A 27899-nucleotide genomic window follows, 5' to 3' on the forward strand; every position below is an offset into this window, starting at 1 on the left:
ATCTCCCTTTTTTTCCCTATTTAACTTGTCAAGCGTAAGAGTCATAGAACCATGCTACTGAAAATGATGCTACTTAACCTTTTCTCTTTCCACTTCTTGCCCCAAAACCTAAACAAACAGATAAAAAAGGCACACAGGAACTCTCCTTGCCCTCTGATAGCTCTGCAGTTTCTGGAAAGCATCAGCACATGCAGCCCACTAAAGTACTGCACAGAGAAGTCAAGTGGTGGCTGCTCAGAAAAGTAAAGCAAGCAAATGCTGTAATGCCACTGCTGCTCTGCAGCCCCCTGAAGCTGCCCTGTGTTTCATGTTTGAATCTGAAATTATTAAAAGCCACTAACACAAAAAAGACAAATGCGCATCTACACGTTTTTCAAGACTGAAAAATGCAAGATTTTACTTTACAAATTTTCCTTTATTAACTCACCAAAAAACCAAAATCAAAATCATTCGAAAACTAACTGAAAGGAGCGTCCATACCTGTACTACTCAGATGGTTGCTTGAAGTTTCAGGGAATTTACATGAATTCTCAAGAAGCCCATGCACAGCACTTAATCTTTATATTTCATGATCATAGCGTACATTGATTCCAATCAATATCCTTGATTTTGCTGAAAAGTTTTGAGGTGGAAACTGCAGACTGGAAAATTCAAGCAAGCCTGCTCAGAGAAATGATGATAAAATTTTAAAACAGGCAACTTATACAATTGTATGGAATCCCTTAATCTCCTATATATACTTGAACACAGAGCATTAGCTGAGTTCTTGATCAAAGTGTTGAAAACTCCAATTTAATGTATCAGCCAAAAATAATAACATCAGCAAAAAACCCCACAAAACTCCATACAAAGTCAGAATTCATAGAAAACCACAGGGCAACAAATAAACAGGGCATCTATAAGATGATTTTTAGGACTAAATTCTGAAGCACCACACACACTAATCTGGCCCAACCTGGGAAGTCCCACATATTTGAGAATCATATATCTTCTTTCCTTTGCCTCCTAAATTCCAAATGAGATGGTTCCTGACAGTTCACTTAGCAGACAGAGGCACCCTAAGTCAACTCCAGTTTCACTGCTGCAACTTGTTTTGCTTCTGAATCAGCAAGATGTCCAATTTGTACATTGAAAGCAAGGAGAAAACGGACTTTGCCATCCAAACAGGAGTAGGCAAAATGAAAGATGAGGTCTGAAATCCTGTCCCAAATGAATAACCATTAAAACAAATAAAAAAAAAAAAGTTGAAAGGAAGTTGAAGAAATTACCTAAATCCCATCTTTTCCCAAACCACCAGAATTATGCTATTTCTATTTGCCTTCCAATGGTGGAGATTACCCAGACTTTCAAAGCAACATACTGTAGTCCATAGATTACATCAAGGTTAGCAACTAACAGAGAAGTAAGTCTCTTAAGTTAAAATTTGCTACATATTGGTACAAACATCTCCAGGAAAGCTTGCGGGGTCCACAAATCAATGTAAAGTTTCACCTCTTTCTTCAGTTTATTGGTTCTTTTCCGCAGAGAAAATAGAACCTGTGCATTTTTTCACCACCAAAATTTGCAACAGCAAATTTGAATCTTTACCATGAGAAATAAAATGAATTCAGAAACCACCACACAATGCACTGAACAATGTCTCATTTGTGTTCCACATAACACCTAGAATACTATAAAAGGGGAAAGTAGATATTCTAATACTTACACTTTTTTAAAAAAAGAAACGAACAAACAAAAAAACCCACATTAATTTAGCTTTAAGCTGAGCTAATTCAATTCTTTTTCACCTCGGAGACCATAGCCTAACCAACAGGTATTTGTAGCTGTTTCTTCTTCTATAAAAGAAACCACATAAGAATCATAGTATTTCAGAAAGTTACTAAGTCACATATCCCTGGTATTTTAATGTTTAACTACAGGAAACTGCATGAGGTGTTACCATTATATCCTTTATATCCTTGTATAACTGTTCAATAATTAGCACTTAGAATTTTGTTTCCTTCTTAGTATCAATACTGGGTCTAAGTGAAAAAAGAAACAGCTCATAATGACGGATCATGCAAAAGAGTAGGCGTGACTTTGGCTAACTGCGAAGGATCACGTATTTCAGTTTTCTAAGGACTTCAGCTTGGGAAAACTGTAATTGTCAGAAAAAGAGAGAGAGGGCTAATGCAGACAGGCTCTTTACAAAAAGAGTTTAACTTCAGAAGCAGCAAACTCACCTGTGCAACTCCGAACTTTCACAGGAAGTCTTATTAAAAAGTGACAAAATTTTCTGTAAGATGTTGGAGATTGCAGAGGTTTTTATAGCTCTAGTAGTGTGTCTTCTGATTTTGCAGTTCCTAAAGCTGCAGTGGATGCGCACCCAGCTTCCTCCAGGACCAGCTCCCCTCCCCATCATTGGAAACTTGTGGCTGCTGGACTTCAGACTTCGTCGAGAAACTCTCACTAAGGTATTTATCACAATGGTCGAAAAATCAGTCTGAATCTATTTTAACTTGACTTGCACTTTGTATAGCAATAGTCTAAAGTTGGATTTTTTTTTCTTTTTAACCTCAAGCTTGATTATCAGCCACTTTCAAAGAATACAAGGACCCTGCACTATTTAAAATATTTCTGAGTAATAAACACCATAATTGCTTTACTCCTTGCTATTGTCTTTCTCTTTTGGATACAGTAACACCCATGTTGATATCTAGCCCTGTAGATTACCTCTGGAAGAAATTCCTTTGCCTGATACCAGTGTCACTGAAACATCTCCAGGCCACACGTTGGTCCCATCTCCATTAGAAAACCAAACATATACGCTAAACTGACTTTTTTTTTCCTTATTTGTACAGCAAAAAGATTATCTTCAGTAAACAGATTATTACTAAAAAAAGCAGGAAAATCTGTTATGTTCATAGCATGATTGCTTTATAAGCCAATTTAAATTATTTTTAAAAGTAAGGAACTTTTAAGGAACAATTTTAAGGAAAAATGCAAGCATGATCTGAAGAAAGACAATAGAGAAAAATGTGAAAAACCACACGGAAGCTACAGGAAAGAATGCAAAACAATTTCTTTGCTTTCTTCAGAAGTTAGAGGCAAGAAAAATCTATAATTAGGTTCATTAATAAAGAGAAAAGCTCTGTATTTATTTGTTCTTTGATTCTGAGCTGTCACAGAAGACCTCTGTTTCTCTGTGAAATTTTCAGAGGTTGTCTCCTGAGAGATGTCCTCCGTCTTTATTCCATAAAGTACAATTATCTTCTATTCCCAAAGCACATCGCAACAGAACTGTAAATTTTTTTCTGAAACCTGTAATTCAACTGAATAAGGGCAAATGGGCTTAGTTACAATTAAAGAAAACTCTTAAAATAAGTACTTAAATGTATGCATTCCTTGTTTATATTCATTAATTTACTGTTATTAACTCTTCAGTTAACCAACATCTATGGAAGCATCTACACATTGTGGATGGGACAGACACCTATGGTTGTACTAAACGGGTACAAAGCAGTAAAAGATGGCATCATCACCCACTCCGAGGAAGTTTCCGGAAGACCTCTCACCCCGTTCTACAGGGATATGATGGGTGAGAAAGGTACAAGATGTTCCAAAATACTGAAATACAAACAAGATGTAAAGAATAAAGCAGCTTTCCTATACATGCACATGTTCATCAGTTACTGCTATACATCACAGGGCTTACAAAATAAAAAAGCTCTATGCAGAGCTAGCATAGCAGGAAAAGGAAAAAATAGGAATTTCTCCTCTTATAAAGCATACCACTGACTTTTTTTCTTCCCAATAGGTTCAAAGGAATATTTACCTAGAGAAGTTGCCTTTCAGTTGTATCACTCCTAAGCCAGAACACATCTATAGACAAAGCTGATCTGTCCTTACCAGAACTGACTACCACTCATCTTCCAGGGTCACATTTATGAGCAACCTGGGAGTCACAAAAACCTAATGTAGAAACCAAAAGTCAGTATCTGAAATCATGGTGTCTTCTTTGTTAGTGAGATATAACCCAAATCAAATTTTGCCTCCTGCATGAAAGGATTTCCCTTCCCAGCAATGAAATTAATGTTTCTGTGTTCTTCAGGTATTTTTTTGACAAGTGGGCACACCTGGAAGCAACAGAGACGCTTTGGCATGACCATTATAAGAACTCTGGCACTCGGTAAGAACAATCTGGAGCATCAAATTCAAGCAGAGGCCTGTCACCTTGTGGACATTTTTGCAAACACAAAAGGTAAATTCACTAGGAAACTAACACTTCATGCTTTTTCTGAAATACAGTAGATTAGGGAAGCAAAAGTTTCACAATACATTTTTACAAGTAATAGATATTTTTCATATTAGTGGAACTTTCACCAGATTCTTAATTGCATTCTTTCAAAAAACAAACAAAAAAAATGTTTTGACTGCGCAGTGGGCAACATAAAATTATTTTTTGAAAAAAGGATAGTGAAAAAAATGTTTATTATCAACACAGTCTTGGTGACAGCTGGTGAAAATTCCTACATTTCAGGAGTATAGAAAAACCCTATGTTGTTCTCCATAAAATACACAACTTGTGACCTGCTGCGAATCATTCTAGGACAGCAGGACCTTAGGATTTGGCAGAGGAAGAACCCCAATGCAAGGAATGTATCATTCACTTGTCCAACAAAAATTCTTTTTAAGATTTGACTGAAATAGTAACCAATAGAATTTTAGCATGATGTCAAAATAAGGCAATTAAATGTAAATATTCCAAACAGCCAAATCCTTCAGGACATCATGTTCCACACTGATGTGAAAACACAGAGAAGTCACCTAAGATCTCACTCCAGCTCTCCTTGCACTAGACACAGCAAAATGGCCCATTTCTATTCTGAGAGCAACATATTCCCAGACCTTTAAAATGTACAAGATGAACAAACCATCGACTCGAGTCCCTACACAGCCCAAATCTTTACCTTCCATGCAATCCTTCCTCAATTTTAGACTCAGTAATTGTATTTACTCCTTCCCAGGACTGCAAGCATTAGACTGAAGTCAGAAATCCATAATCCAAAATTTTACATAGTAGTATAATTCAAAGGTTGTCCTTGTAATTAAAATATGTACCTAATTTCATTTTTTTTCTGGATTTAACCCTGTTTGATTTTGCCTTTTCAGTTGGGGGGGGGGGGGGGGGGCTGTGTGTGTGGGAATACATGTAGTTGAACTGTTAAGCCGTACTTGAAAACCAGAATGAGAGAAGTCATTTCAACACATCTAAGAAATGAAAGCTTTCAAATTTTTTTTGTTTGTTTTTTGTTTGATGTTGGGGGGCAAATGTTTGATTTCTTTTTTTAATGGCCAAACTTAAAATACCTGCCTCCAGATTTGAAGGCATATGCTCTAATTAATTGCTTGTGTTTCCACACAACCCAGACCACAAGTCAAAGAGACCCACTGTTTGTCTTCTCAAAACTGATAATCACTGTATTCTACAAGAATAAAAAGCAGATTGAAAACAAAGATTCCCTGCACTTACAATCCATACAGTTAATTTGTATTAAACTAATTCTATTACAGTTTACTTGTGTGAAATTTATCTAAAAGTAGTCTGATCTACTGTTATATTTACCAAAGGTGGGGGGGAGTCTTTTTTGTCACTATGCATCAGTATTCATGGTACCTCCTATATTCACAGGCAAACCTTTCGACCCCCACACTTTCATTGTCCAGGCTATTGCAAATATAATTTGTGCTGTTGTCTTTGGTCACCGCTTCTCCAGTGAGGATGAATCTTTCAGCAAACTTATCAAAGCTGTTTATTCTGTGATCTACTTTCAAGCTACTATCTGGGGCAGGGTAAGATTTTCATTTTCTCATTCTTACTCCTTAAAGTGCATTTGCATTAAACAAGTTGAAACAAACTAAAAGATTATTCCCATACATTTTCATACCCTTGTTCTGTGAGCCACTGTGCAGTAACAAATTAACACATACCTTGTATATGTCATGACTGCCTTATATTCCTCCTTTACCTCAATCTTGTGTCCTTAAATTCAAATTCTAGATCACTGCTGGTTTTCACTGATTTCCAAAATATATAATGTATTTCAAACAAGTAATCATTTGCAGAGTAGTATGTTTTAAGATTCTTAAACCTTAATATGAAAACAGCTCTTAAAATTTATTTTCACTTAGTCTGAAGAATACAGAAGTGCAGCTAAAAAGAACTAAGGCTTTATAGTCCTCTTCTTTTCAGAAGGTATCTTGCTTCTCGTGTAATTCTTATTACCACCAAGATGTGAGCTTCCTGTAAGATAAAGGTGACAATTTCATCACATGAAGAAGAATATTTTTAAGTTCTTGAAAGCCTAGCTGTTACGTTGTGCAGATTGTGACACACTGGCATTCCATAACACTACCAGGATCTCTAACGCTTCCGTAGAGAGATGTCTTAGGAAAAATAAAATAACACATCAGAGTAAAAGTCAAGGTTGATAAAATCTGCTTGTGAGCCAGATTCACTTCAATTACTCCGATTCACCCATTTTCAGAAGCTCATGTTGCATTATTAGATATGCATCCAAAAAGTAAAATAAAATCATTTGCCTGCTTCTCTGTGACCTGTATCCACTATCATACGATGTTGATGTTTTGGTTACCTGATGGGGATGAAGAAGCCTGCACTGGCCAATAAATTCCTCATCACAGGCCATAAGTAAAACAAAGGCTCTGCCAGCAGCCCTAGGGAATGAAGTCTATTAAACAAAGCCCCTTAACAAATACACATGCCAGTTTCTCCTAGAGGAAAGTCTTCTAAGACTGAGAGGTCAAGTCATCTTCTATATCTTTTCAATCTTCAATTTATGTATTAAGGAAAGAAATTCTGATTATTGAATATTGACAACTTGATCACAACAATTTTGACCACTGCATATTCCTAATAGCTCATCAACAAATACCAGACAAGTTTTCTAAGTTCAAGTAGAGGGTAATGTAAAGGTTTCATAATTCCTCTTACAAATGTAGAACAATTTACAATGTAAAGGACCTCTGAATGTCAGTTAATCCAACATCATGCTCAAAGCAGGTCTAATTAGATCAGATTGTTTTTAGCGACTTCTCTGGTCAACTCACAAGTCTCCAAGGATGGAGATTTCACACAGACTCTGGGAAACCTGTTGCCAACATTTTACGTCTTTCTGACTATTGTCTATTGCCTCTCATTCTAATTAGGAGCCCATGTGTGGCAGTGACTTCACAGACTTATCAGGAAATCAGAACTGGGTTGTCAGTTTAAAAGAGCTCTTGTTTCTTCCCTTTTGTCTAAAATCACAGATGTATGATGCTTTCCCATGGCTTATGCACCACCTCCCAGGACCTCATCAGAAAGTGTTTGCATACAATGACTTCATGCACCATTTAGTTATGAAGGAGGTCCAAGCTCATGAGAAACAGAAAACAGGTGTTCCACAGGATCTCATCGACTTCTACCTAGCTCAAATAACAAAAGTAAGTATCTGTTTACTGCACTCTCCCCTCTCCTTGGCTTCAATGCCTACTACTACACTGTCGTGGTTTAAACCCAACCCCAAAAGCTTATTCACTCACCCCACCCCAACCCTCCCCGAAAATTTGAGGAATTCAGACTGGAGGGCTGAATATACAGAGTTTCAGAATGTAGTACATTACTTAGAGCCGGCAACCACAGCAGTTTCTCTGTTCTACAGTAAATTCAAGTAACACTCTTGATATTCAGCCCTCCAGTCTGAATTCCACAAATTTTCGGGGAGGGGCAGGGCGGGGGGGTGAGTGAACGAGCTTTTGGGGTTGGGTTCAAGTAACTGCTACAGAATTTTTATGTGCATGCATTATGTGTTTAGCAATTAACTTTTTTTTTTATGGGCTGCTCATTATTTTCATCAAATAATGACAATTTCTATGTGAATGATAAAATGTCTGAAATTACCCACTTCATAATCTTCTTATGAATATACTCTACAGACTAAAGACGACCCTACTTCTACATTTAATACAGATAATATGGTGCAGACTGTGGTTGATCTTTTGCTTGGAGGGACAGAAACAACAAGTACTACCCTTCTCTGGGCACTGCTCTATATGATACAATACCCAGAAATACAAGGTGAGCAAAAGCATTTTCAGAAAACACTGCATTCACCATTATATTAATGAGTAATGTTCATTATGATTTAAGTACTAGCTCAGTCACATGCAGTAAATCAAAATCACCCTTAACAATTAATATGAATTGTGGTACATCAAAAATTAAAATCTAGAAAATGAAACAAATGTGCTTTCCTCATTGGTTCACTGAGGCAACACTAGCACAAATTAGTATTGGTAGCAGCCACTGTTTTATCACAGTAGAAAGGGATGGCAAAGACAGTATAACAAGCTAAAGACATCTCATAGTCTCTTCCTAACATTCAAAGTGTAAAAGCTTTAAAAAAGCAGTTCTGATGTGTATTTATAAACATATCATAAATTAGACCTGTAATTTCAAATTTTAATCCTTTTTTTTGGAACAGAGGACTGTATTATTGTCATCACCAAGTAGGATGTGTCTTAAATGAGAAATCATCTTGTGCTTTGGGGATATGCACTTTCTTGATCAACTAAAACCAACAGAGCAACATCATTTAATTTTTTTTTTCCTCTCAGTCCCAGGCATACTCACACAGAGATCTGCTGGAAGAGGTGGCAGGGAGAAGTTAAAATATTTTCATTTCTTTGCAGAAAAGGTTCAAAGAGAGATAGAGGCTGTTCTGGAGCCCTCCCATCTCATCAGTTATGAAGACCGCAAGAAACTGCCTTATACAAATGCTGTGATTCACGAGGCTTTGCGGTACAGCAATGTTACTTCTGTTGGGGTCCCTCGACAATGCGTGAGGAATACAACTTTGCTGGGTTTTCACATTAAGAAGGTACAGAGCATACCTCCATGCTTCTTAAAGCTTTAGGCTATTACTATTTACTATTTACATGACATTAGCTTCTGTAAATCCTAACTTCGCATAGAGCACAGCAGTAGCATGTCACAGACACAAAACAGAGTGCTTTGAACCAAGGCTAAGTCTACATTAGCAGATGCAAAAGGAATTGTGGGAAAAGGCTAAGAGCACAAGTAGCAAACATAAGAGAGAACTGAAGTCTTTCTTCTCAGTACTCAAATATGGATGATGCCGCTGAGTATTAAAGCTGAACACGCGTTTTAAGGAACGATGAAGAAATGAGGACTATTGAACGTCAAGCCAGCTAACTTTCACACACAAGGGAGCAGCTTGGAGCAACCTACTGTCATCCCTGAAAAAACAAAAACACATACACAAAAGCCCCACATGCTTAACATGGCAGCAAGACATCTGACAGTCACATTGGCATGATAAGAATGTCCCAAACATATTAAGCACAAAATTCATGTGATGGGATTGAAAGATCTTTCCAAAAAGGAAGGTGTTATGATTATTCTGCCAAGTATGCAAAATGATCCAAGTTACCTCTAGATTAAACATGAAGACACTTTCAGGAGTCCCGACAGAAAATAAATTAGACAAAGGCAAACAACTAATACATTATGACAAACAGAAGATACAAGAGTTTGTCATGCCTGGATGTGCACAAGAAAAGAATGAGCTGCATGTGAACACTGGGCTGCAGGCACAGGATGGTGGATTATCTAGTAGAGAGAAGAGGAAAAAAAAAAATCAATTGTACATGAAAAATAAAATCTCTGCTTCTTCTTGCAGGGTACACTTGTACTGCCAAACCTGCACTCTGTTGTGTATGACTCTGAGCACTGGGCGACCCCTTGGAAGTTCAACCCAAACCATTTCCTTGATTTGGATGGCAACTTTGTGAACAAAGAGGCATTCTTACCTTTCTCAGCAGGTAATGCCCTGATGTTTGTGTATTCCTGTTTGCCGTGTCGTGCAGCAAGACTAACGCACTATTTCTGAATTCTGAAACTTTAAAAACACACTTTTAAGAAAAAATATTTGACACAAAGATTTAAAGTCAGCAGTTGTACTGTAAGAGCCACAAATGTTATCTTGCATTTTATTTTTTTCATACATTCAAACGGAGTATGAGTATGGCTACAGGACATCATGCTTTTTCCTAGGTGTATGTATGGTTCCTACCCTAAAGGTATCTGAGGTCCTTAATTCCTAATGTATTAAGTTCTCAAATCATAAAATTGATTTATTCTCACCTTACAAACAGGAAACCCAAAGACAAAAGTAAGTTGACTTGCCAAAGTAGACGAGGAAAATGTGTAATAAAGCAGGAAACCAAAACTCAGTCTCCCAAATCCAACAGTAATAGTCTGGCACCACATTCTCTTGTACCTCCAGAAAACTAGCTAAATCCAATATTATCAGAAGAATATTTAGGCAATTAAAAAAATAATTCTAATTTTAAAAAAGCACATTATCATGTAAAACTTACCTTATTTACAACACGAAAGGTAGTGATTCAAAGACATGGGGCAGTAGGAAGAATGAAAAGCAGTATAAAACATAACTCAGAGGGCTTCCAGTTTCTCCAATAAACAGATTATGAAGAAAAGCAGCACAAAGCAGGAAGCTGGCATTATTCACTGGAAAATAAAGTATAAAAATCTAACAAAACCACTGGGAAACAGCTGAGATTTTTTTGTTACTGTGACAGATTATACCATTATATATTTGTTGTAGATAAAAAGTAAATAGTATACTAAGTAATGTAAGAAGGAGTCAGATTTGTTGTAGATAAAAAGTAAATAGTATACTAAGTAATGTAAGAAGGAGTCAGATTAAACATAGTAAAACCAGATTTTAAAACCATCTGCCCAAACTGGCTGCAACTCCTAAAATCTATTTGCAAAACAGGTACTTAGCATCTTACCTCCTTTATTCACCAAATGTCCAACAGTTTACATGAATCAAGACAACCAACTTAGGCTACCATTTCAACCCAGCATAGGAAGTTTTCTTTTTTAACTTGTTTTGGTAGTTTTCTGTTTACCTAATCTGAATATTTATCTGCCCTGAATATGTATATTTTATTTTTTAGTTTGAAATACACACACACACACACTGAAATACACTGTGAAAACAATAAGCCAAAATGAGTCACTGAGAATGTACATCACTGCACACAAATATATTTCATTCCCTTAGCTTACATATCTGCCCTGGACAGTGTTAGAGACACTTGGCTACAAGGATCCAATGTAGTCACCTTAATTTCTGTTGAAGAAAACCAGATCACACCCATCTTCTTAGCTTCAGAATTGCACCCTCTTCAAGAACCAAAGACAAGACACTGAAATACATGAAGCCTTTTAAAACCCAGCTTAACTGAGCAGTAACTCGTGGTTCTCCCAGAACAAGAATCACAAATGGAAAGGGAGAACCTCATTTATGCTCTGGGGAGGCTAAAGTGTAGTAGGAGAAAAAAACACCCAAACCCCAAACCAAAAGACTGATCTAATTACAGATGTAGTTTCTCAGTTAAATACTTGTTTCCCCCCACCTCCAAAAGCAGCATTTGCTGTCCTTACAGAAGTAAATGGGAAATAACTATCATACATTAACAGTATTCATGGAACTTAGTAGAATTTTGTTCTAAGTTTTTTTTCCAGAACTTAACTTTATACAACTAACTCTGTTTCCCTTTCTTCTGCAGGGCACCGTGTATGTCTGGGGGAACAGATGGCACGAGTTGAATTGTTCATCTTCTTTACCAACCTCCTTCGGGCATTCACATTCCAGCTCCCTGAGGGAGTAAAGGAAATCAATTTGGAGTACATTTTAGGTGCAATACTGCAGCCACATCCATATAAACTCTGTGCTATTCCACGCTAATCTGCAACATGCTACAATGCAGAGACTTCAACCAGTCAGTAATTGCAGATACTTTAAAAATACGTATCACTATCTCAATTGCATTCAAATGTAGGTGGCTCAGCATAGCAAATTACTATGGAGTAGTTTTATTTAGCACTGATATGTAGCTGAACTTCTTGAAATTAAAATAAGTGTACTTGCCAAAGCTCATATAATCATAGGTATATTCATGACCACAATAATATGTTATCAAACAAATGGATTTTCAGATTCATGGTAGCAACAAATTAGACGTAGGATTTGAGAGTTTCCTGCATATGTGCTTGGCCAGGTATCACACCGTTAAAATGGCACAACTGTTCTGATGCTGCAAGAATACCTGAATAAAAAAAAAGTAAATAAACATTTCTTCATGATGCTGTTACTCCTCTGTGTTCACAAAAGGTCTTTCCTTACATCCTTTTGCATTTACCTCTCACACTTAGTGTTGACTCCTTTTCCTTCACACTCCCATAAAGGAGTTTATACCATATATTAAGGTATAAACTTCACACATGCATAAATGATTGTACAATGGGGCCTCTTTTAATCGTAGCACATTTAGAAATCCTTACACTTAACTTCCTCAGCATCTGATTCCTACTTTGTGACAACTCTCAGATCCAGGCTTTTTCATGAGCTTTGCCTTCTTACAGTAATTTCCTATCTGAAGGGAAAGAAACAGCCTTTCAAGAAACTAAGAAAATAAACAAAGGTGCCAACATTTGTTAAAGCAGGCACAATAGGGATTTATTACAGTGCTTTCTTTTGTTGTCTCATCATTCCACAATAGATGTGGAAAGTTCTGACCTCTTAAAATTCAGCTGCAAGCATCTTAGATGCTTTTAATCTTCAGTGTTCAAGAGGAGCAAGCATAAATGACAGTAGGCTGCAGTTAAAAGCAGAAGTAGAATTTTACATATTTCTCAGACACAAAATTAATGGAGACTTGATTCTCCTCTCAAATATTTCCACTCATTCCCTTACACTTTTTGAAAACCCCAGGGCTCCATCACACTGTAAAGTTTGCTACTGCAGAACAAATGCAGACTTTAAATCATTGAGAGCTTTTGCTTTTTAATAAAAGACACATTTTAAAACTTCCAACATTACCTGATTTTTATTGAGGAAAATATACCGTTTAAAAAAATCCTCCTTGAATAAGAAATACTTTCAACCATAAATTAAGAAAAATCTCTTAAACATTGTATTTCTTACAGTGGGCAGCGGGGAGGAGAAAATCTTGCATAAAACACATTTTTACAGATTTACAAAAGCAGTCTGATGTGGCAGTCCATAAACAAAAGTTTTCAAGTCTTATCTTTTTCCTTTGTGGTGCTCATTAAAGGAAAACTCGCCAAGGAAATCTTCCTTTTCAACCCATCATTTGCGTGGTTCGATAAAGGACCCATGATAAAGTGCTCAGCAACATGACTGGCAGTGTAGGATACAAGCTTGGACTTTCTCTATTCCAGTGTATTTTGGGGTTCTTGAGGTATGTCCTACCTGAAAAAGATTCCAGTTTCTTTCCTCTATGTTCACCCTTTTGGTCTCTTGAAGTTACTCTGTAAGCTTGATTTTTTTATTTATTTTTCCCCCCCAAAAAATATTATTTCATTATGCACATACATTTCCTGGTTTTCTTCCAAAACTTGTAGCTTGGATTAAAACATGCACATATTCTTCACTTGTGTTTTTCAAAAACTGAGGTACATTATGGTTTGCTGTACAATGCTGGTTCTAAAAAACATGGGAGGAACAAATATTCAGAGTGTACATGATTAAGGAGGTATTTCTACAAAGAAGTTGCCTTAGACCTGACAGTTGGTACCAGTGAAAACAGCTGGGGTAACAGTCTCTTCTTGCTAATCCACTGAAAACTGAAAACAGCAAGAGGCGAGGAATTCCTGTGCCTTCTGGTGTTTCCCAGAATAACAGTGGGAGAATTACACATTACCTTTTCATCACAGTTGTAAATGAAATCTGTAAGAAAATGAACAGTGCAGGGAAAAAAAAAAAAAAAAAAAGCTATTTCGTGAATTCGCCTTTTTTGTCAAGGAAGAGAAGACATTAATAAAGAATTAAAGTAGATCAGAGAAAAAAAAAGATTTAGAAGGTAAAGACAAAATGAAAGCTTCTCCTGTGAAATATCTTAAAAAACTAAAAGTCATAATTCCTATCTTCTTTAGAAGAGACAATGCTGCTGAAGATTAGATTCAGACATTAATTTCTGCCACTGATAAGAAACCTGTAACTTCCATTTCCAAATTCCTCAAGTTTTCAAGTCCTGAAGACTCTAAATGGTTTGTTCCCTTGATGGCAGGGAGAACCCTTTGCCCAAGTCCAACCATTTTCATGGACTAATACAAGAAACATATCTTTGAATATATTCCTTCTGTAATAATGGTCCTGCAATGTTTTGTTTCCAAAACAGCAGCAATAAAGGACTTCATTACATACTTCAGCTTCTAAATACTAAAATTACAGGCACCATGAGGCAAGTACATACAGGTCTTTGTCCATTTTCATGAAGCACACAAATTCCAAGCTGTTTGTTAGGGTTTAAGGACAAAATGTAATCATTGGTTAATGTGACCTAGATTAAGAAAATTAGTAAACCAGTTCTAATCTTGGGTGAACAGGTTCTTGCTAAAATTTTCCCTTTTCAAAGGAAAGGGCTAAGTATCTAGATGGTCTTGTTCACACTTAATAAGCAAAGTATTATCAAGGGCTTGCTTTGATCCACCAACCAAATCAAATATCTCTAAACAACTGTTGAGATCATTAAATTCTCCTTTCCACCCAGTAAAAGCACCTTAAGTATTAGGCACTCAGCATTCACATCTAGCCCTTCAATATTACATGTATATCTAATCAAGCAAAATGAAATACCAAAATATTAAATAGGTGGCATTAACTTTATCCAAACAGCTCGCACGCAAAGAAGGATTGTAATGAGAGGATACTGTATGGGCTGGCTGTAAAGAAACAAAAAAACCCCCTAAACTCTACTGTGGTGAAACCCAATACCTGGATTGCCTGTTTGCTTTTCTTCTCTTTTTGCTGTGTTTTCTCAAGTCTTTATAACATTATAATATCATTAGAATTTCTAGATCACGATACATAGAATCCCAAATTAATATCAAAGCAAATCAGATAAAGAATACAATATATAATTAAGGCTAGCAGGTCTGTGGTGACATGAAGAATGAATACGTCAAAATATATCCAAATACATAGAGAGTGTTTACACTCTTAAAAGCAAAAGTCAAATATGACTACTCCACCACTACTCAGGACTAACAGTCCAGTTTCTCGTGGAGGTTATAGCAGAGGTAGGTACTGAGGAACGACTTGAGGGATAAATAATGACTTTATAAAATAGTTATACAGAAGCTTCCAGATATCTGAATGGTATGAAAAGACAAAAACTTTGTTAGCTGCTAATAAATGCTACCTTTCTGGCTGAAAAACAAAACCCCAAATATTAACTGCTTTACTGATTATCAGTTTGCAGCAAGTAAGTAAGAACATTCAAAGTCCATTCCACTAGTATTTGACTCTCAATATTAGTTACTACATAAGCCTCAAGGATGCCTCAGCAACACCTTTAGAACAATTGAAATTAAAAATGTATCACTTACTTCTTGCAATACTTGTCCAAGTGTCTCCTGGCTGTGAATGCGCTTCCTGTTGGAAACCAAAACCACGTTTATTTCTGCACAAAGCATTGGGGGATCTTGTAAACATGAATCCTAACCCCACTTCAAAAAGAGAAGACTCTTATGCTAGGCTTTGCTCCACATCCTTTCCCTCATGGAATCTTACTACAATCCTATGGAATCTACAGCTCCCGATTCAGACCTGTTGTTATTCACATTGGGAGGAACTATCTGAAATAAGGCCTGCTACTCCTTGCATTTTCTCTAAAACAACCCTGCTTATTAAAAAGCTTAGTAAAACTTCAGCATAAATTCTAACATCCAGATATAGCTGGTAATTAGTTGCTTTAGTGCCATTTTCTCCAGCAGTAGACGCCTGTTATTCAGCACCTGATGCAAGAAGATTAACAAAAGCTTGTTTATTTAGTCATTCTTCCAGTGATCAAAGTGGTAAACAGTGCTTGAAACACAACAGCAACAAAGACTTAAAAAATAAATACATTTTCTGTCAAAGAGCATGTTACTACAGTTACCGTTTCCAAACATCCTGTAATACACGCATTAAAAATACTAGAAATGCAAATAGAAGGCAACAGATTTTTACCTGTCTATTTTGGTTGCTATGACCACTGTAAAATCGCCTTCTGTATCAGGCAAGTAGGTAGAAGGTATAATTAAATAGCTTCCTGCAGGAAGTCTGCAAAGCTGGCTTACTTCCTGTGAATAGCAATGAGGTACACAGCTAACCAGTGGCTCCAAGTGTAGAAAAGAGGAAGTATGTGGTTTCCAGCTGCTGTTAGGCACCTGCAGAAAAGAATGAAAACATGGCTATCTTGCCATCTATTTCAGGTCTCACACTGTTAAATTCCTAGTATGCCATACTATCGTATGTTCCTTATCTACCCCACTCTTCTGTAAGAGCTATAGAAGAGAAGGATGGGAAGGCAGTCAGATAACCCAGATGGCAATACTGAGTACATATAAATCATTCCTAGTGTGTTTGTAGACAATTTATACAACCCACTGCCCACACAGCTCAAAAGCTGCTGTCTAACCTCACTCTCCCTTGCTGCAGCCTAATGCACTTGGTTTTCACCTCATGGATATGATGAGCAGACTGCCCCATCTATTTCTAGTGCCCTTTCCTGTCCTAAAATTTCATAGTAGACTTTCCATGCTCCTATAGGCATGGAAAATGCCAGTCTTTCTTCACATATTGTATATTTGGAGCTTTATGATAACTCCCAATGCTCAGTTCCAGACTCTCCACTTAAGCAACACCTTTTTTTGAGCACATTTCCAAAAAATAAGGCTAGCTTTCCCTGCAATATAGCTACCTAACCAGAAGCTTCCCATCCTACATTTATGTAATTGAGTACTGGCACACATATGTAGAATGTGTATTTGTCCACACCAAATGATAGCTTGTTTTCATTCAGATCATCCATTCAACATATCAGAGCCCTTCTAAATTCTAATCTTGTCCACAGAACCCATATCAACTTGCCAATGGACAAATAAATAGTTATTAGAGATGAAGAAAGGAGGTCCTAATGATGAACTACCAGAAAGTCTGCTCCTCAGTCACTAAGACACAGAAATTTTTGCAAATCCTCAAAAGAGTTCATAATTCCTAAAACTAATTTAGAACATTGGAAGGATTCAGTGGAGCCAATTATCCGGTTTACTACACTATGTAACTACGGAGTTACTCCATATCCTTCATAGGCAATACTTCACAGGATCAGCCTGTGTTTCTCCAAGAAGTGGCAGGTCTCTTGCAAAGGGCAGTGAACTGCCCGACAGGCTTACCCCCAAACTTGGCAAATGAGCAATCAAACTGACCAGAAGTCTTACCTGGAAAATATGGAAACCTATTGGACGACACTTGCTATTTTGGCAGTGCTGACGGAGGGTAACTTTCACACTGCTTTTTCCTGGTCCTGCAGGAATTGAGAGTGGAAAGCAGGGATTGGTATGGAAGGAGGGGAAGTTCCTGCTGCCTCCAGCACTTTGCCCATTTTTCCAGCATCCATGCAGCTGCACTGTCTCCCATTCACCTGCTGGGAGCTCTTCACAGAGAGTACTATCTGTGGGAGGTGGCTTTAGCTCACTATCATCAAATGCAAGAGAGAAAAGAAACTAAGATGTACAAAACCTGCATGGTTTCACAAAATCTAGTACACCAGTTCACAAAAACTAACTAGTATTCATAAACTTACAGGAATACAATTCCTCCAGACTTTCAGCAGGGAGAAAAAGAGAACTGCACAACTCTAAATTCTTAGATAATTCACAGAACTCCACAAGAACAACACAGTGAATACAAACCATGCACCAAAACAAGGTAAGTTTTTTGTACATTCATGAAGTAATGTATCTTACATATTTTAACTCAATACCCCTGTGCTATTTTGTCTTATTCGAAAATGACACAACTGACAGTGTCTTCTGGAGTACATATGAGCAGCTCAGTAAGTCCAAAGATTACACTGCATGCTCTTTTATGTGTCTTTAATCAAAGGAAACTACCATTTTACCCGACTTGATCTCTGTATTGTTAACCCTATTTCATCCAGCCCAGCAATACTTCGCAGGGCCATAAGAACAAAGTAGTATCATTACCAGTTGTGCAACATTTGAAACCATGTTTCAGCATAACTTGAAACATATTATCTGTCCTTGTTTCCAATTTTCAAGTTGAGAACATGTAACTGATGTTACAATAGGCTGTTCATTCCAGACTAACATCCCGGAAGTGTTACACACAATAGCAATACGAGGAATTTTATCCCATCACTGAAAGAGCAATATGCTCTACAGATTTCATGTCCAGAAACTAAATATATTGCCAGTAAGTAATCCACAACTTGCACCCATACAACCAAATTAGCCCCAGTTTTGCAGACCTTTATTTGGTCTAGAACTTGACACCACCTTGCTTCCAAATTCAAGAGTAAATGATTAACGCATGTTCTGGCTTTGCAGTGTGATTTGCCATCTTCTTTCCAAGGAGATGTGAGCTGATAGTCTGCTACCAGAAAAAATTTAGTCTGCTACTAAAAAATTTGAGGAGCTTTTAAACATGTTGCCAACAGTATGATTTGTCTCTGCATGCAGCTTACCAGGCACAAGCTGTTGGACAACGTTGGATTTTTTCAAGTTTACTGGAAGAAAGTACAACTTTGCCGACTCCACACAATTAATCATTGTGTCTTTTTAAGTATTTATTTCAAGGCTACGGTCGCCAACACGGAATTACTTACAAGTAATTGACTTTAAAGTGTTGAGAGCTATGTAATGTTATCAGAAACTACTATACTGCCATTGCTGATATCTACTGTTGGGTAAGCAAGCAATGTTAAATGGAAATAAAAGATTTTCCAAGTCTTTTATAAAAGTCTATTTTGTGTCACAATTTATGAGCTGTGGTCATTATGCCATCCAAATCCCCTGCTGACACTCCATTTGCATTTGAAGCTGCACTGCTCACCAATAACACTGTCATATGTCAGGCAATCTGCTAGTGTTTTCTGACATACATGATAATATACTACTCCCCTTTTCTGTCACTGATTGCAATAATAACAGCTGCTTTTAACTTCCACGGTACATCTTCATTTTTTCCATACATTAAGAAAGAACTTCCACATATTGAGAAACATGTCTTACAGAAGCTTCTTCAGTTCTTTTACCAAATACACACTTCCTCAAAACATGAGGTCGCAATTTACAGCCAGGCTGCTACTCATCTGGCTGCTTCTGACTGGTATTTTAACAACAGGTTCTAGCAGCTTCGTGTAAAACCCAAGGAGACAGAACACTACTTACACGAATTCACAGATAAAACATTGTGATTTGGTACCATGCACAACCCTTCAACACATTTTGAACATTTAAACTTAGTGCTATACTTCATATATTTAAGTCAACAGCTGTAAGAAGTTTTCTGGTTTAAACCTACCTGAGAGAGATCCTTCCTGTTGAAAAAACTCGAAGCAAGAAATTCCCTACTGCATCTTTCAGAAAAGTGCTGGGAACAACAAGATAAAACCCAGGCGAAAGGTCACAGCATACATGCACTTCTCTGTCATAGGAATGGCAGACAGTACCTACAACTGGGGGAGTAGAGAGGGTCTTTGGAAGATTAAATCGTTTCTTCTCCACCTAGAATAGATGCATAATGATGTGTGGTGGTTTAGGAAAAATTAGGAGGTTTTTAATAAAACTAAAGACGATCAAGTATTGTTTAAAACATGCATACATTTACAAAAGAAAACAAGTAAGAAGCAGAGTATCAGCAGATAAGCTGGACATCAAAGAGCAGCAGGAAGAGTTACTATTCAGAAGGGGTAAATTTACAAAGTGTCATCACATAATCAGCCTGAAATGTCAGGGTAAGTTTGTGCACTAGTGTGGAAGAGTCCAAAAAGTTCTGCTACTTGGCACTTAGCAATGAGAAGAAAGTACTAGTCCATAAATAGTTTTTACAGACAGTAACTGCATTGAGAGATCATTCTAATGTAAATCAGAGATGTAAAATGTGTGAACAGCTGAATCATATCACTGCCACCGGAAATGAATTATTTTACTCAGATGTTTCAGTAATGCTTTAAAACTTCTATTTGAAAAAAAAATAAAAATGTTGCTCCCATATTACCTTCCAGACATGCAATCCCACAGCCTGGTAATTCTTCCCCTGTATGCCTTCAGTCAAAGATAGATTTTCCTCTACTAAGTGAGTCAGATTTTTAATTCTTCCAGCCCAGTCAGCATGGTATTTCCTATGTTTCTGCAGCAGAGCAATGCACACCTCGCTCTTTTCACAGACTCTCAGCCAGAACTTAGGGTTGGTAGGGAAGCTGCTGTTGTTACGGCAGCCACCGGCAGACTGTCCTCTCACCCAGGATCCAAAAAGATTCTGCGAGTGATACAGCACTTTTCCTAACAAAATAAGAAAAACATGGTGCAGACTTTAGACACCAGAGGCTGGTTAACTTTATACAACAGATACACAGCAAAGGTTCCCAAGCCCAAGAAAGCATGATGTTGTAGCCCTTACACTTTCTCCAAGCAGATATTTATAATGGAAATATTGAGAGGTGTGAGAATTAATGTCACAGCTGGTACTAGCAGATTGATGATATATTTACAACAAGAAAGTGATTCTAGAAATCTGAAGTTTATCTTCCACTACAAAAAATAAAAATTACAAGGCTGTCCAGAACAACAGCCTTTGAGAGCACTAATCTCTCACAAAACTAGCAAGTAACCAGATTTCAGAGAAGTATCTAAAAATCTTCAAATTCCTCTTTTCCCTCTATTCTTCCCAGTAGGAAAGGAAAGGCCTACGGGCCTAAACAAAAGGGAAAGACTGTGAAATTGTGGTATAGCTGCATCCATTTGCAATTCAAATCAGTCTTTCCCAATACATAATGTTGTTTGCATAAGAAAGATATTTCTCATACCATACCTGTAGAAAGGCTCTGAAGCTGTCCTTCCTCATTGACTGGAAAGCCCATGGTAATCTCATCAAATTCCCTGAAAAATTCCTCTTCATCAACCCAGAATTCTCCCTCTTGGATCTGCGAGAGCAGTTTTGAGGCAATGACTGGATCGAGCTGGCTCCATCCTTGACCACTACACATAAGACAAAATTTAACGTCTAGTTCTTTGCCCAATAAAGTTCTGGAACAATGTTATATATCAAGTATCCTATGGAGTAGGACAATAAGAAGAGGTTTCTTAATTTCATAGTCAAGTTCTTGCACTGTATATTTCTGTATACACATTGCTAGTGAGCAAGAGGGATAACAGAAAGTATGAATCACAAAGTATCAAAGAAAAGTTAGAAAGAACCTTATGCCAGACTGGATACGAAGCACACTTCTAGGTGAAACAGCTACTTTGCTTACAACAGACAGTACAGTCCAAAGCGAGAGAGCAAAATAAAGATTTTAAAAGTTGTTCAAAATAGTGGCAAAAAACTAAAGCAAGCTGCAAAAGGACTCCTCTGAAAAAAAATGTTAATGCTGTGCAGCGAACATCAAAAAAACACCATCTGTGTGAAGCAGTTGGTTATCTCCACGACTCTGCTGGCTAAGTCATGATAAACCAAGAATTTAAACATTCCATTTTTTAGGGCCCATGAAAAGTACTTTCAACATTTTTACTGTTGAACTAACAACAAAGAACAGTTCTGTACTTGAACAAAACAGGGCTTTAAAGCCACACAATGAAACACTATCCTATGCAACTACATGGGAGCTTACTGTTTGGCAAAGAAACTACAAGAGACCAAGTATATATATAAAAATCGACCAAGTATATATATAAAACTCTGCCAAAACCAAAATACATCAACTTAAGCCTCAAGTAATGTTACCATATTTTAATGCTGAAAGCCTGCTCCTTGGGTCAAGAATTGCATGTTCTTTTGCACAGTCAAAATATGTTAACTTTTCAAAATAAGTTAGTAGGGTCTGCCCTTTCATTCTTGTTACTTTGCTATGTGAACTGCTAAACATATTTCTGCATTTCTACCTTTTATCTACTCTTTCTTTGTATCCACTCAGTTCCAGCTTCACCCACCCATAATGTACAGAAATGACAGCACACAGGAAAAGCAAACATACACATCCTTTCTTCTGCTGTTTTGTTTTATACATACTCCTTTGCTTGTCTTCCGCAATTGAGATGAGATCAAATGCAAAGAGCCAAGTAAAGCTGAGTGGCTACTTTTAAGACACAATCACAAGCAAAAATACTTAGATCAATTACAGAACAACCAAAAAGCACCACAAAAATAGGAAACAAACAAAAAAAAACCAAAAACCAACAAACCAACCAATGTCTTAAGTTTATCTCTACAAAAAGATGTTTTGGTAAATAACAAAAAAAAAAAAATTGTTATTAAGAAATCTAGATTACCAGAACTAATTAAAATGCCCAGCCTTGCAAGCAATAGGCTGCCTACTAGCACTATTTGCCTACACAATACACAGACACTTCATGCTTCACTACTTTCACAAACTAATTTCCAAATGAAAATAAACCTACTCACCCCTCACACCAGGGTCCTCTCCAGCAGCGCCTCCCCCAAGGGTTTCGGATTCGAAGTAGAAAGATTTCCTTGCCTGACACTTCAGACACATTCAGCATGTCTATCACAATAAAGGCATGAAATTCTCCTAGTTCGCTTGCACCTAAATAGGAAAAAATTAAAAAAGGCATTTGAAAGCAGACAAAAGAACCTGCTCCATATTTTACAATGAACGACATTAAACTATCCTGTGAAAGAAGGCAATTTTCAAACAAAAGGAAGTTGTGTAAAAAAAAAAAAAAAAAAGGCAGAAAAAACCCAAACAGTTCACTGTAGTTGTGACTATGTAGAAATAAAATAAATTAAAATTTTAAGGCATATTAACTTACTACGTGATCTCAAACATTAGCAAATTCTCAGTGCTGAAATTCATTGGGATTTCTAAGGTTGTTTTTTAGGTAGCTTTTTGGGGAGGTATGGGGTGTGTTTGCCTTTGAGAAGTGATCATATTAGATACCAATATAAAAAGCACTCCGCGAAAACACCGTCTATCCCAAGCTCAATAACATCCTCAAACATTTATTTATCCAAGGCTTACATAAAAATGCACCATAAAACTCATATGGTACTAGAATCAGCATCATGCAGTTGCTGGCTGCCTTGTGCTCTGAACCCTGTTCAATAGAGACATTTACTTTAAAAATGTCTATTACCTTGTCTGGAATCGAGGACTGAGCAGGTTATTACACACTGTTCCTTCAGATTCATCAATCTTCTAAACACATCTTTCTCCAAAACCATGCCAGACTTCTCTTTCTCCATGTTTCTTCCAGGGCTTTTTAGGGTCCATCTTTCAGCAATTCCTCCTGTCAGATCCACCAAAGCATCTGCCACCTGTCCTGCCCACAACTGTTCATAAGATCCATGCACTCTAAAAAAATAAAAAATATTCTAGAAACAGAACTAATGAAATGTGGTTCTTACATACATACAACCCGACTCTGTATCACAATCGTGACTGTACCCTACCCCATATCCCCAAGCAGACATGAGAAAGCACATACTATTTATACATCATCTAAAGAATGTGAAAGCCATCAGAAATCCCACTGTTTGATGGGAAGTTTATTATAATTCATTCTATCCTACACACGAACTGCTATAACTTAGAAGCAGTAGTCACTTGTACCTTATTAACCATGGTCTGTATCATCTGGCATGATACACTAACTGCATTCTGTATAAATAACATTTTTTTCTCTTCAATTATTCTTTGTTCACTCTGCATAAATCACCACAGTAGCACTTCATACAACAACTGAAGTAAATCAAGAGACTACCTACCTGATGTAGCAGATGTGAAAGACAGCAAAAGAAATCAAGACCATAATACAATGTTAAGATCTCTACAGAAAACAAAGAATATTACCTTTCAAACCTATAGAGAAGCTTTAACTTGCCATTGCTGCTTCACAACTTCTGCTCAATGCATCTACAGTTGAACTACTTCATATCTAAAGTCTTTTCCTGCCATCTGCTGGCAACCGCTATCTTTTGTCCAAGTTCTCTTAGACATCGATGTCTATCTTGCCAGCATACTTAGTGTCCAAATTGTTTTGTCCACCTGGACAGCATTTTGATGGATGCATTATAAAACATGAAATAGCTGCGTTTTCAAACACATTAATAAGACAATCTTTTCTTCTCAAAATAATAAACTATCAGATTAAGTAAGAGAGCAATGAAACTCACACAACCAGAGCCTTAACTAGTATAGACTTATAAATGTTGCTGCTTTTCATTAATACATTTGCACACTTTCTGCTTTCCATTGATCCTTCAACTGTCCTCAACTGCTGTACTAGTAAAATACGTCCCTTTAATAAATTATATTACCAACGGATAGCAGCTTAATGAACATCATTTGAATACCAGTAATTCATTGCAGCTCTTACTTTTCATCATAATTCTCTCCTTAACACTATCTTACCTCATATGCAACTAGAATTATACCTTACAGATCTACAGTTTAAAGAACAACTTCTGTACAGCCCAGTATGGGAAAGCTAGCAGCCATTGTACTTTATATTGAATAATACACATATCTATGCCCAAAAGAGTTAGATAAAATAAGTAAGCAGAAGGCATTGTATTGTACCTCCCTTTACTTGACCCAGTAACAGTGTTCACATACTTTGCATAAGCTTTTTCCAAGAGTGGAAGCCAAAACAAATCCTCAGTCTGACATTGGGAAAAGCAGAGTTTACCACCAAGGCAAGGCAAACGGTCATCGATGGTCACTTCCACCCAGTGTCCAAACTGCCAGACTCGACAAGTGAAGCAGCCTTGATATGTCTCATCTGTCCAGCTGGGCTGACCTGGAGGGATTACCTAGACGGCAAAACCCAAAATGAAGACTAATAATTGTGTTCTGGGTTGTTTTTTGGTGGCGGTGGTGGAGGCTTTTTGTTTGTTCGGGGTTTTGTTTTTTGTTTTTGTTGTTTGGGGTTTGTTTGTTGCTTGTTGGGGTGTTTTTTTTAAGCAAAGCCAGTTTAAATATACTGAATATCAACAGTTTGTAAATAATCACAGGAAAAATAATAACACCAAAAACAGTAAAACTGAGCATGACAAAAGTGATACTCATGGAGGCTTGGGATTCAAGAACAATATGCAAATGTGAATTAGGTGAAAAAAAACCCCAGCCTTACAAAACATGAAATAAGCATCTTCTCTATACCTTGTTCAGTACATATTTACTCTTCTGCAAAGCTACACAGGCACACAGGAACCAACAGTCTCCCAAAATTCCTTGTTTTACTTGCACATCCTGCAGATTGCTTGAAAATAACCGAGGAGTAGAACAAATGTCCTAAAATCAGAAGATGGGGAATGGAAGTCAAATCCTGCATGACGTTCTAAGGAAGTCTGTGCTTCAGGGAATGGGAGGGCTCCAGAGACATCTCACAAAATAAGGGAATTGTCATTTCAGGCACAGCCTAAGCAAGCAGTAACAAATTACTGCCTTGTGGCTATTCTACTGGTACTTTGTGTGAGGTAAATCTAGTTCCCACATGAATTTTAGTACACAAATGTCACCGACATGTGCAGCCTTAGCAGAGGCAATAGTAAGTGAAAGACAAGATAATTCATCAGTTCCTTAATTGACATCCCTGGCGGTGTTCAAGGCCAGGTTGGATGAAGCCTTGTATGGGATGGTTTAGTGTGAGGTACCCCTGTCCATGGCAGGGGGGTTGGAACTAGATGATCTTGAGGTCCTTTCCAACCCTAACTATTCTATGATTCTATGACATACAAACAACTGTGATAAAACTGATGCCATTCACATTGAACTGCATATTCCAAGTTACAAATAATCTCCAAATTAGCATAAGAGAAAAACCTTTCCTAAAGCAAATAGATTACTTGATAGCAAAAGAGATTAACTCCAAATGCAAAGTCCTGCACACTTAATTGGATCTGAAAATGAGCTCTCTCATGTGTTAAGAGTGAGAGAACTGCAGGAGATGGAAATTAACTGATCAGCCCTCAGGACTAATCAAGGTGCAAGGTGCAAAAGCAGAAAGTTGCACACTAGGCTCTGCAAAGTAGTTTGTTTCCCATTTCTATCTGACAGCTCTACCACAGTTCTACTGCCATCCCCAGATGGAGGCAGGGAAAACAATACCACTAAAACCAATGTATGTCTCTTCTCTGTTACATTTTTACAGCCTTTTTGTTTTCCCTCCTGACAAAGGCAGTATCATAAATACTTCACATTAAATGAATGTACTGCAAAAACGCAGTCTAAACTTTTTAGCTCTCACATGACCTACTCTGAAACCCAGCTGCAAGTTTAAAAGCAATACAAGTCATATGACATTATAACCTTAAAAAGTTTTCTTTCATGTTTTCAAAGAAATCAACAATCACACAAAAAACCCCAATATATTTCTGAAAACTCAAAAATCCAGTCATTTGTTTTTAAGACTGCTACGCAACATATTGAAACATTTGGGAATGACATTTATGCTGTTTTTTAACTTGGTACGCACATTATTTGCATAATGAAACATAAAATATCTGAACTTCTACTAGTGCCATGAAATTCAAAAGGTCTTCAATATGATTTAAATCAAACCCACAAACAAGCCCCCAGACTTGAATGGTGTGACTACTGTATCGCTGACACTGGCATTCACCAGTTTTATCACTTCTGTATTTCTAAGCAATTAAAATACCCAAAACGAGTCGCTCACTGCTAACCAGCATTTACTACCTTACAGTCCAGCTCTGCTAAAATTAGTCTTTTATAGCGTAAAACTCACCTTAGGTCTCAACCAAGAGATTTCGCCTCTGAACTGAGCAAGTGGGGTAGAATAATCAAAAAATATAGAGGTATCACTGGCTGGAAATGTGGGGTCTGTGTAAAGGTCTCTTTTCACAATTAATTGCTTTTTCTCTCCCAGCATTTTCAACACAGTCCTAGGTAGCTTTGCCGGCTATTTCCAACACTATATTGCCAAGCACCAACCTACAACACAAGTGAGCGTTACTCGGGAATCGTAACTGAAAAACAAAACCCAAAGATTTATTTAGGAACAAAAAGCCTCTTACTCTTTCCAAGGAGCACCCTACACCACGCCATTGCTGGTCTCTTTCAGCACCTGATACCACCCCAGAGGTCCCCCGCTCTGCTGGAAAAGAGAAAGGGGGAATCTCTGAGGTGACCTACCCCAGAAGCCTTCTTAGCCCACACCCGCACGCCCTCCCCACAAGTCCCCCCTTCCCTCACAACCATCCGCAACGAGAGGCTCTCCACACGCACCTCCTCCTCCCCCCGAGACATACCCTCGCCCCTACTCCCCCGCCGACCCGCTTCGCCCCAGCCGGCCCCAACCAGGCCACCGGTGCACACACATCCCCCTCCTCCAGCGCAGCCTCCCCCCCTTGCGGGGCACGCCCCGCCGCCATGCCCGGGGCGGCCGTTACCGCGGCAACGTCGGACACTCTCACCGCCCCTCAGCCTCTCGCCCAGCCCGGAGGTAACGGATTGTGCCACTCACCAATGAGAAGGCGGCACGAGAGCACGTGGTGCACGCCCCACCAATCCGACTCGGCCTGCTGAGCAGGAGGAGGGCAGGTCCCAGCGTGCCCCGCGGCCGGTGGTGGTGGGCGCCTCAAGGGGGTGCCTGGGAGGCTTCGGCTGTGCGGGGCCGGGCCGCGTGTGCTGTGCTCCGCGTTCGGGAATAGCTGGGAGAAACTGGACATCCTCCTCCTCAGAGCAGGAGGAAAGCTGAGCGGCCACCTGGCTGAACGGCCCTTAGGAGG

The 27899-nt window shown here is 38.0% G+C and overlaps 3 protein-coding genes and 1 long non-coding RNA gene across 17 annotated transcripts in view; 1 reads left to right on the forward strand and 3 right to left on the reverse strand.

Moving 5' to 3' along the window:
* The window catches only part of LOC136011881 (cytochrome P450 2J4-like), a 45769-nt gene extending 40635 nt beyond the window's left edge, over positions 1-5134 (reverse strand). For all 4 annotated transcript variants that reach the window (XR_010611496.1, XM_065674391.1, XM_065674390.1 and 1 more), the window contains exon 1: positions 481-5134. The gene's annotated coding sequence lies outside the window, so the exon portion shown is untranslated. The remainder of the gene's footprint in view (positions 1-480) is intronic.
* Positions 2112-12230, forward strand: LOC136011882 (cytochrome P450 2J2-like). Its single transcript, XM_065674395.1, has 9 exons — positions 2112-2453; positions 3424-3586; positions 4091-4240; positions 5672-5832; positions 7312-7485; positions 7978-8119; positions 8734-8921; positions 9744-9885; positions 11665-12230. The coding sequence occupies exons 1-9, from the start codon at positions 2283-2285 to the stop codon at positions 11841-11843; spliced, it is 1470 nt and encodes a 489-aa protein (XP_065530467.1). The 5' UTR covers positions 2112-2282; the 3' UTR covers positions 11844-12230.
* LOC136011884 (uncharacterized) lies at positions 6137-12197 on the reverse strand. Of its 4 annotated transcripts, XR_010611499.1 has the most exons (5): positions 11218-12197; positions 10444-10594; positions 9874-9962; positions 9495-9673; positions 6137-6283 (listed from the first exon to the last, which is right to left on the reverse strand). It is a non-coding gene; the product is annotated as an uncharacterized LOC136011884 (long non-coding RNA). The 4 variants fall into 4 exon arrangements; XR_010611497.1 differs by having other exon boundaries at positions 10444-12197; XR_010611498.1 differs by lacking the exon at positions 9495-9673 and having other exon boundaries at positions 10444-12197.
* Positions 12214-27890, reverse strand: CAPN10 (calpain 10). Of its 8 annotated transcripts, none has more exons than XM_065674387.1 (16): positions 27561-27604; positions 27186-27265; positions 26897-27102; positions 25309-25440; positions 24763-24959; positions 23282-23499; positions 22590-22731; positions 21000-21166; positions 20187-20470; positions 19491-19693; positions 17587-17639; positions 17384-17469; positions 16131-16330; positions 15509-15554; positions 13494-13604; positions 12966-13370 (listed from the first exon to the last, which is right to left on the reverse strand). In XM_065674387.1, the coding sequence occupies exons 3-16, from the start codon at positions 27038-27040 to the stop codon at positions 13287-13289; spliced, it is 2067 nt and encodes a 688-aa protein (XP_065530459.1). In that variant the 5' UTR covers positions 27041-27102; positions 27186-27265; positions 27561-27604; the 3' UTR covers positions 12966-13286. The 8 variants fall into 8 exon arrangements, 7 of the variants coding, with proteins under 7 accessions (XP_065530458.1, XP_065530459.1, XP_065530457.1 ...); XR_010611495.1 differs by adding an exon at positions 13822-13847 and having other exon boundaries at positions 13286-13370; positions 17384-17639; XM_065674386.1 differs by lacking the exon at positions 12966-13370 and adding an exon at positions 12214-12531 and having other exon boundaries at positions 17384-17639.
* Between the last annotated feature and the right edge of the window lie 9 nt (positions 27891-27899).

This window comes from Lathamus discolor, chromosome 3, assembly GCF_037157495.1.
Source record: "Lathamus discolor isolate bLatDis1 chromosome 3, bLatDis1.hap1, whole genome shotgun sequence".
Lineage (NCBI taxonomy): Eukaryota > Metazoa > Chordata > Aves > Psittaciformes > Psittacidae > Lathamus > Lathamus discolor.

What these genes read in the sequence shown, in the direction of transcription:
- LOC136011882 (XM_065674395.1), top strand. Translation starts at nt 2,283, where the DNA reads ATGTTGGAGATTGCAGAGGTTTTTATAGCTCTAGTAGTGTGTCTTCTG. An exon ending in GGATATGATGGGTGAGAAAG is followed by an intron (nt 3,587 to 4,090) that starts GTACAAGATGTT and finishes TGTGTTCTTCAG; the next exon opens with GTATTTTTTTGACAAGTGGG. An exon ending in ACAATACCCAGAAATACAAG is followed by an intron (nt 8,120 to 8,733) that starts GTGAGCAAAAGC and finishes ATTTCTTTGCAG; the next exon opens with AAAAGGTTCAAAGAGAGATA.
- CAPN10 (XM_065674385.1), bottom strand. Translation starts at nt 27,040, where the DNA reads ATGCTGGGAGAGAAAAAGCAATTAATTGTGAAAAGAGACCTTTACACA. An exon ending in AGAGGACCCTGGTGTGAGGG is followed by an intron (nt 21,167 to 22,589) that starts GTGAGTAGGTTT and finishes TCTTATGTGTAG; the next exon opens with TGGTCAAGGATGGAGCCAGC. An exon ending in TGGGATTGCATGTCTGGAAG is followed by an intron (nt 19,694 to 20,186) that starts GTAATATGGGAG and finishes CATCTATTCTAG; the next exon opens with GTGGAGAAGAAACGATTTAA.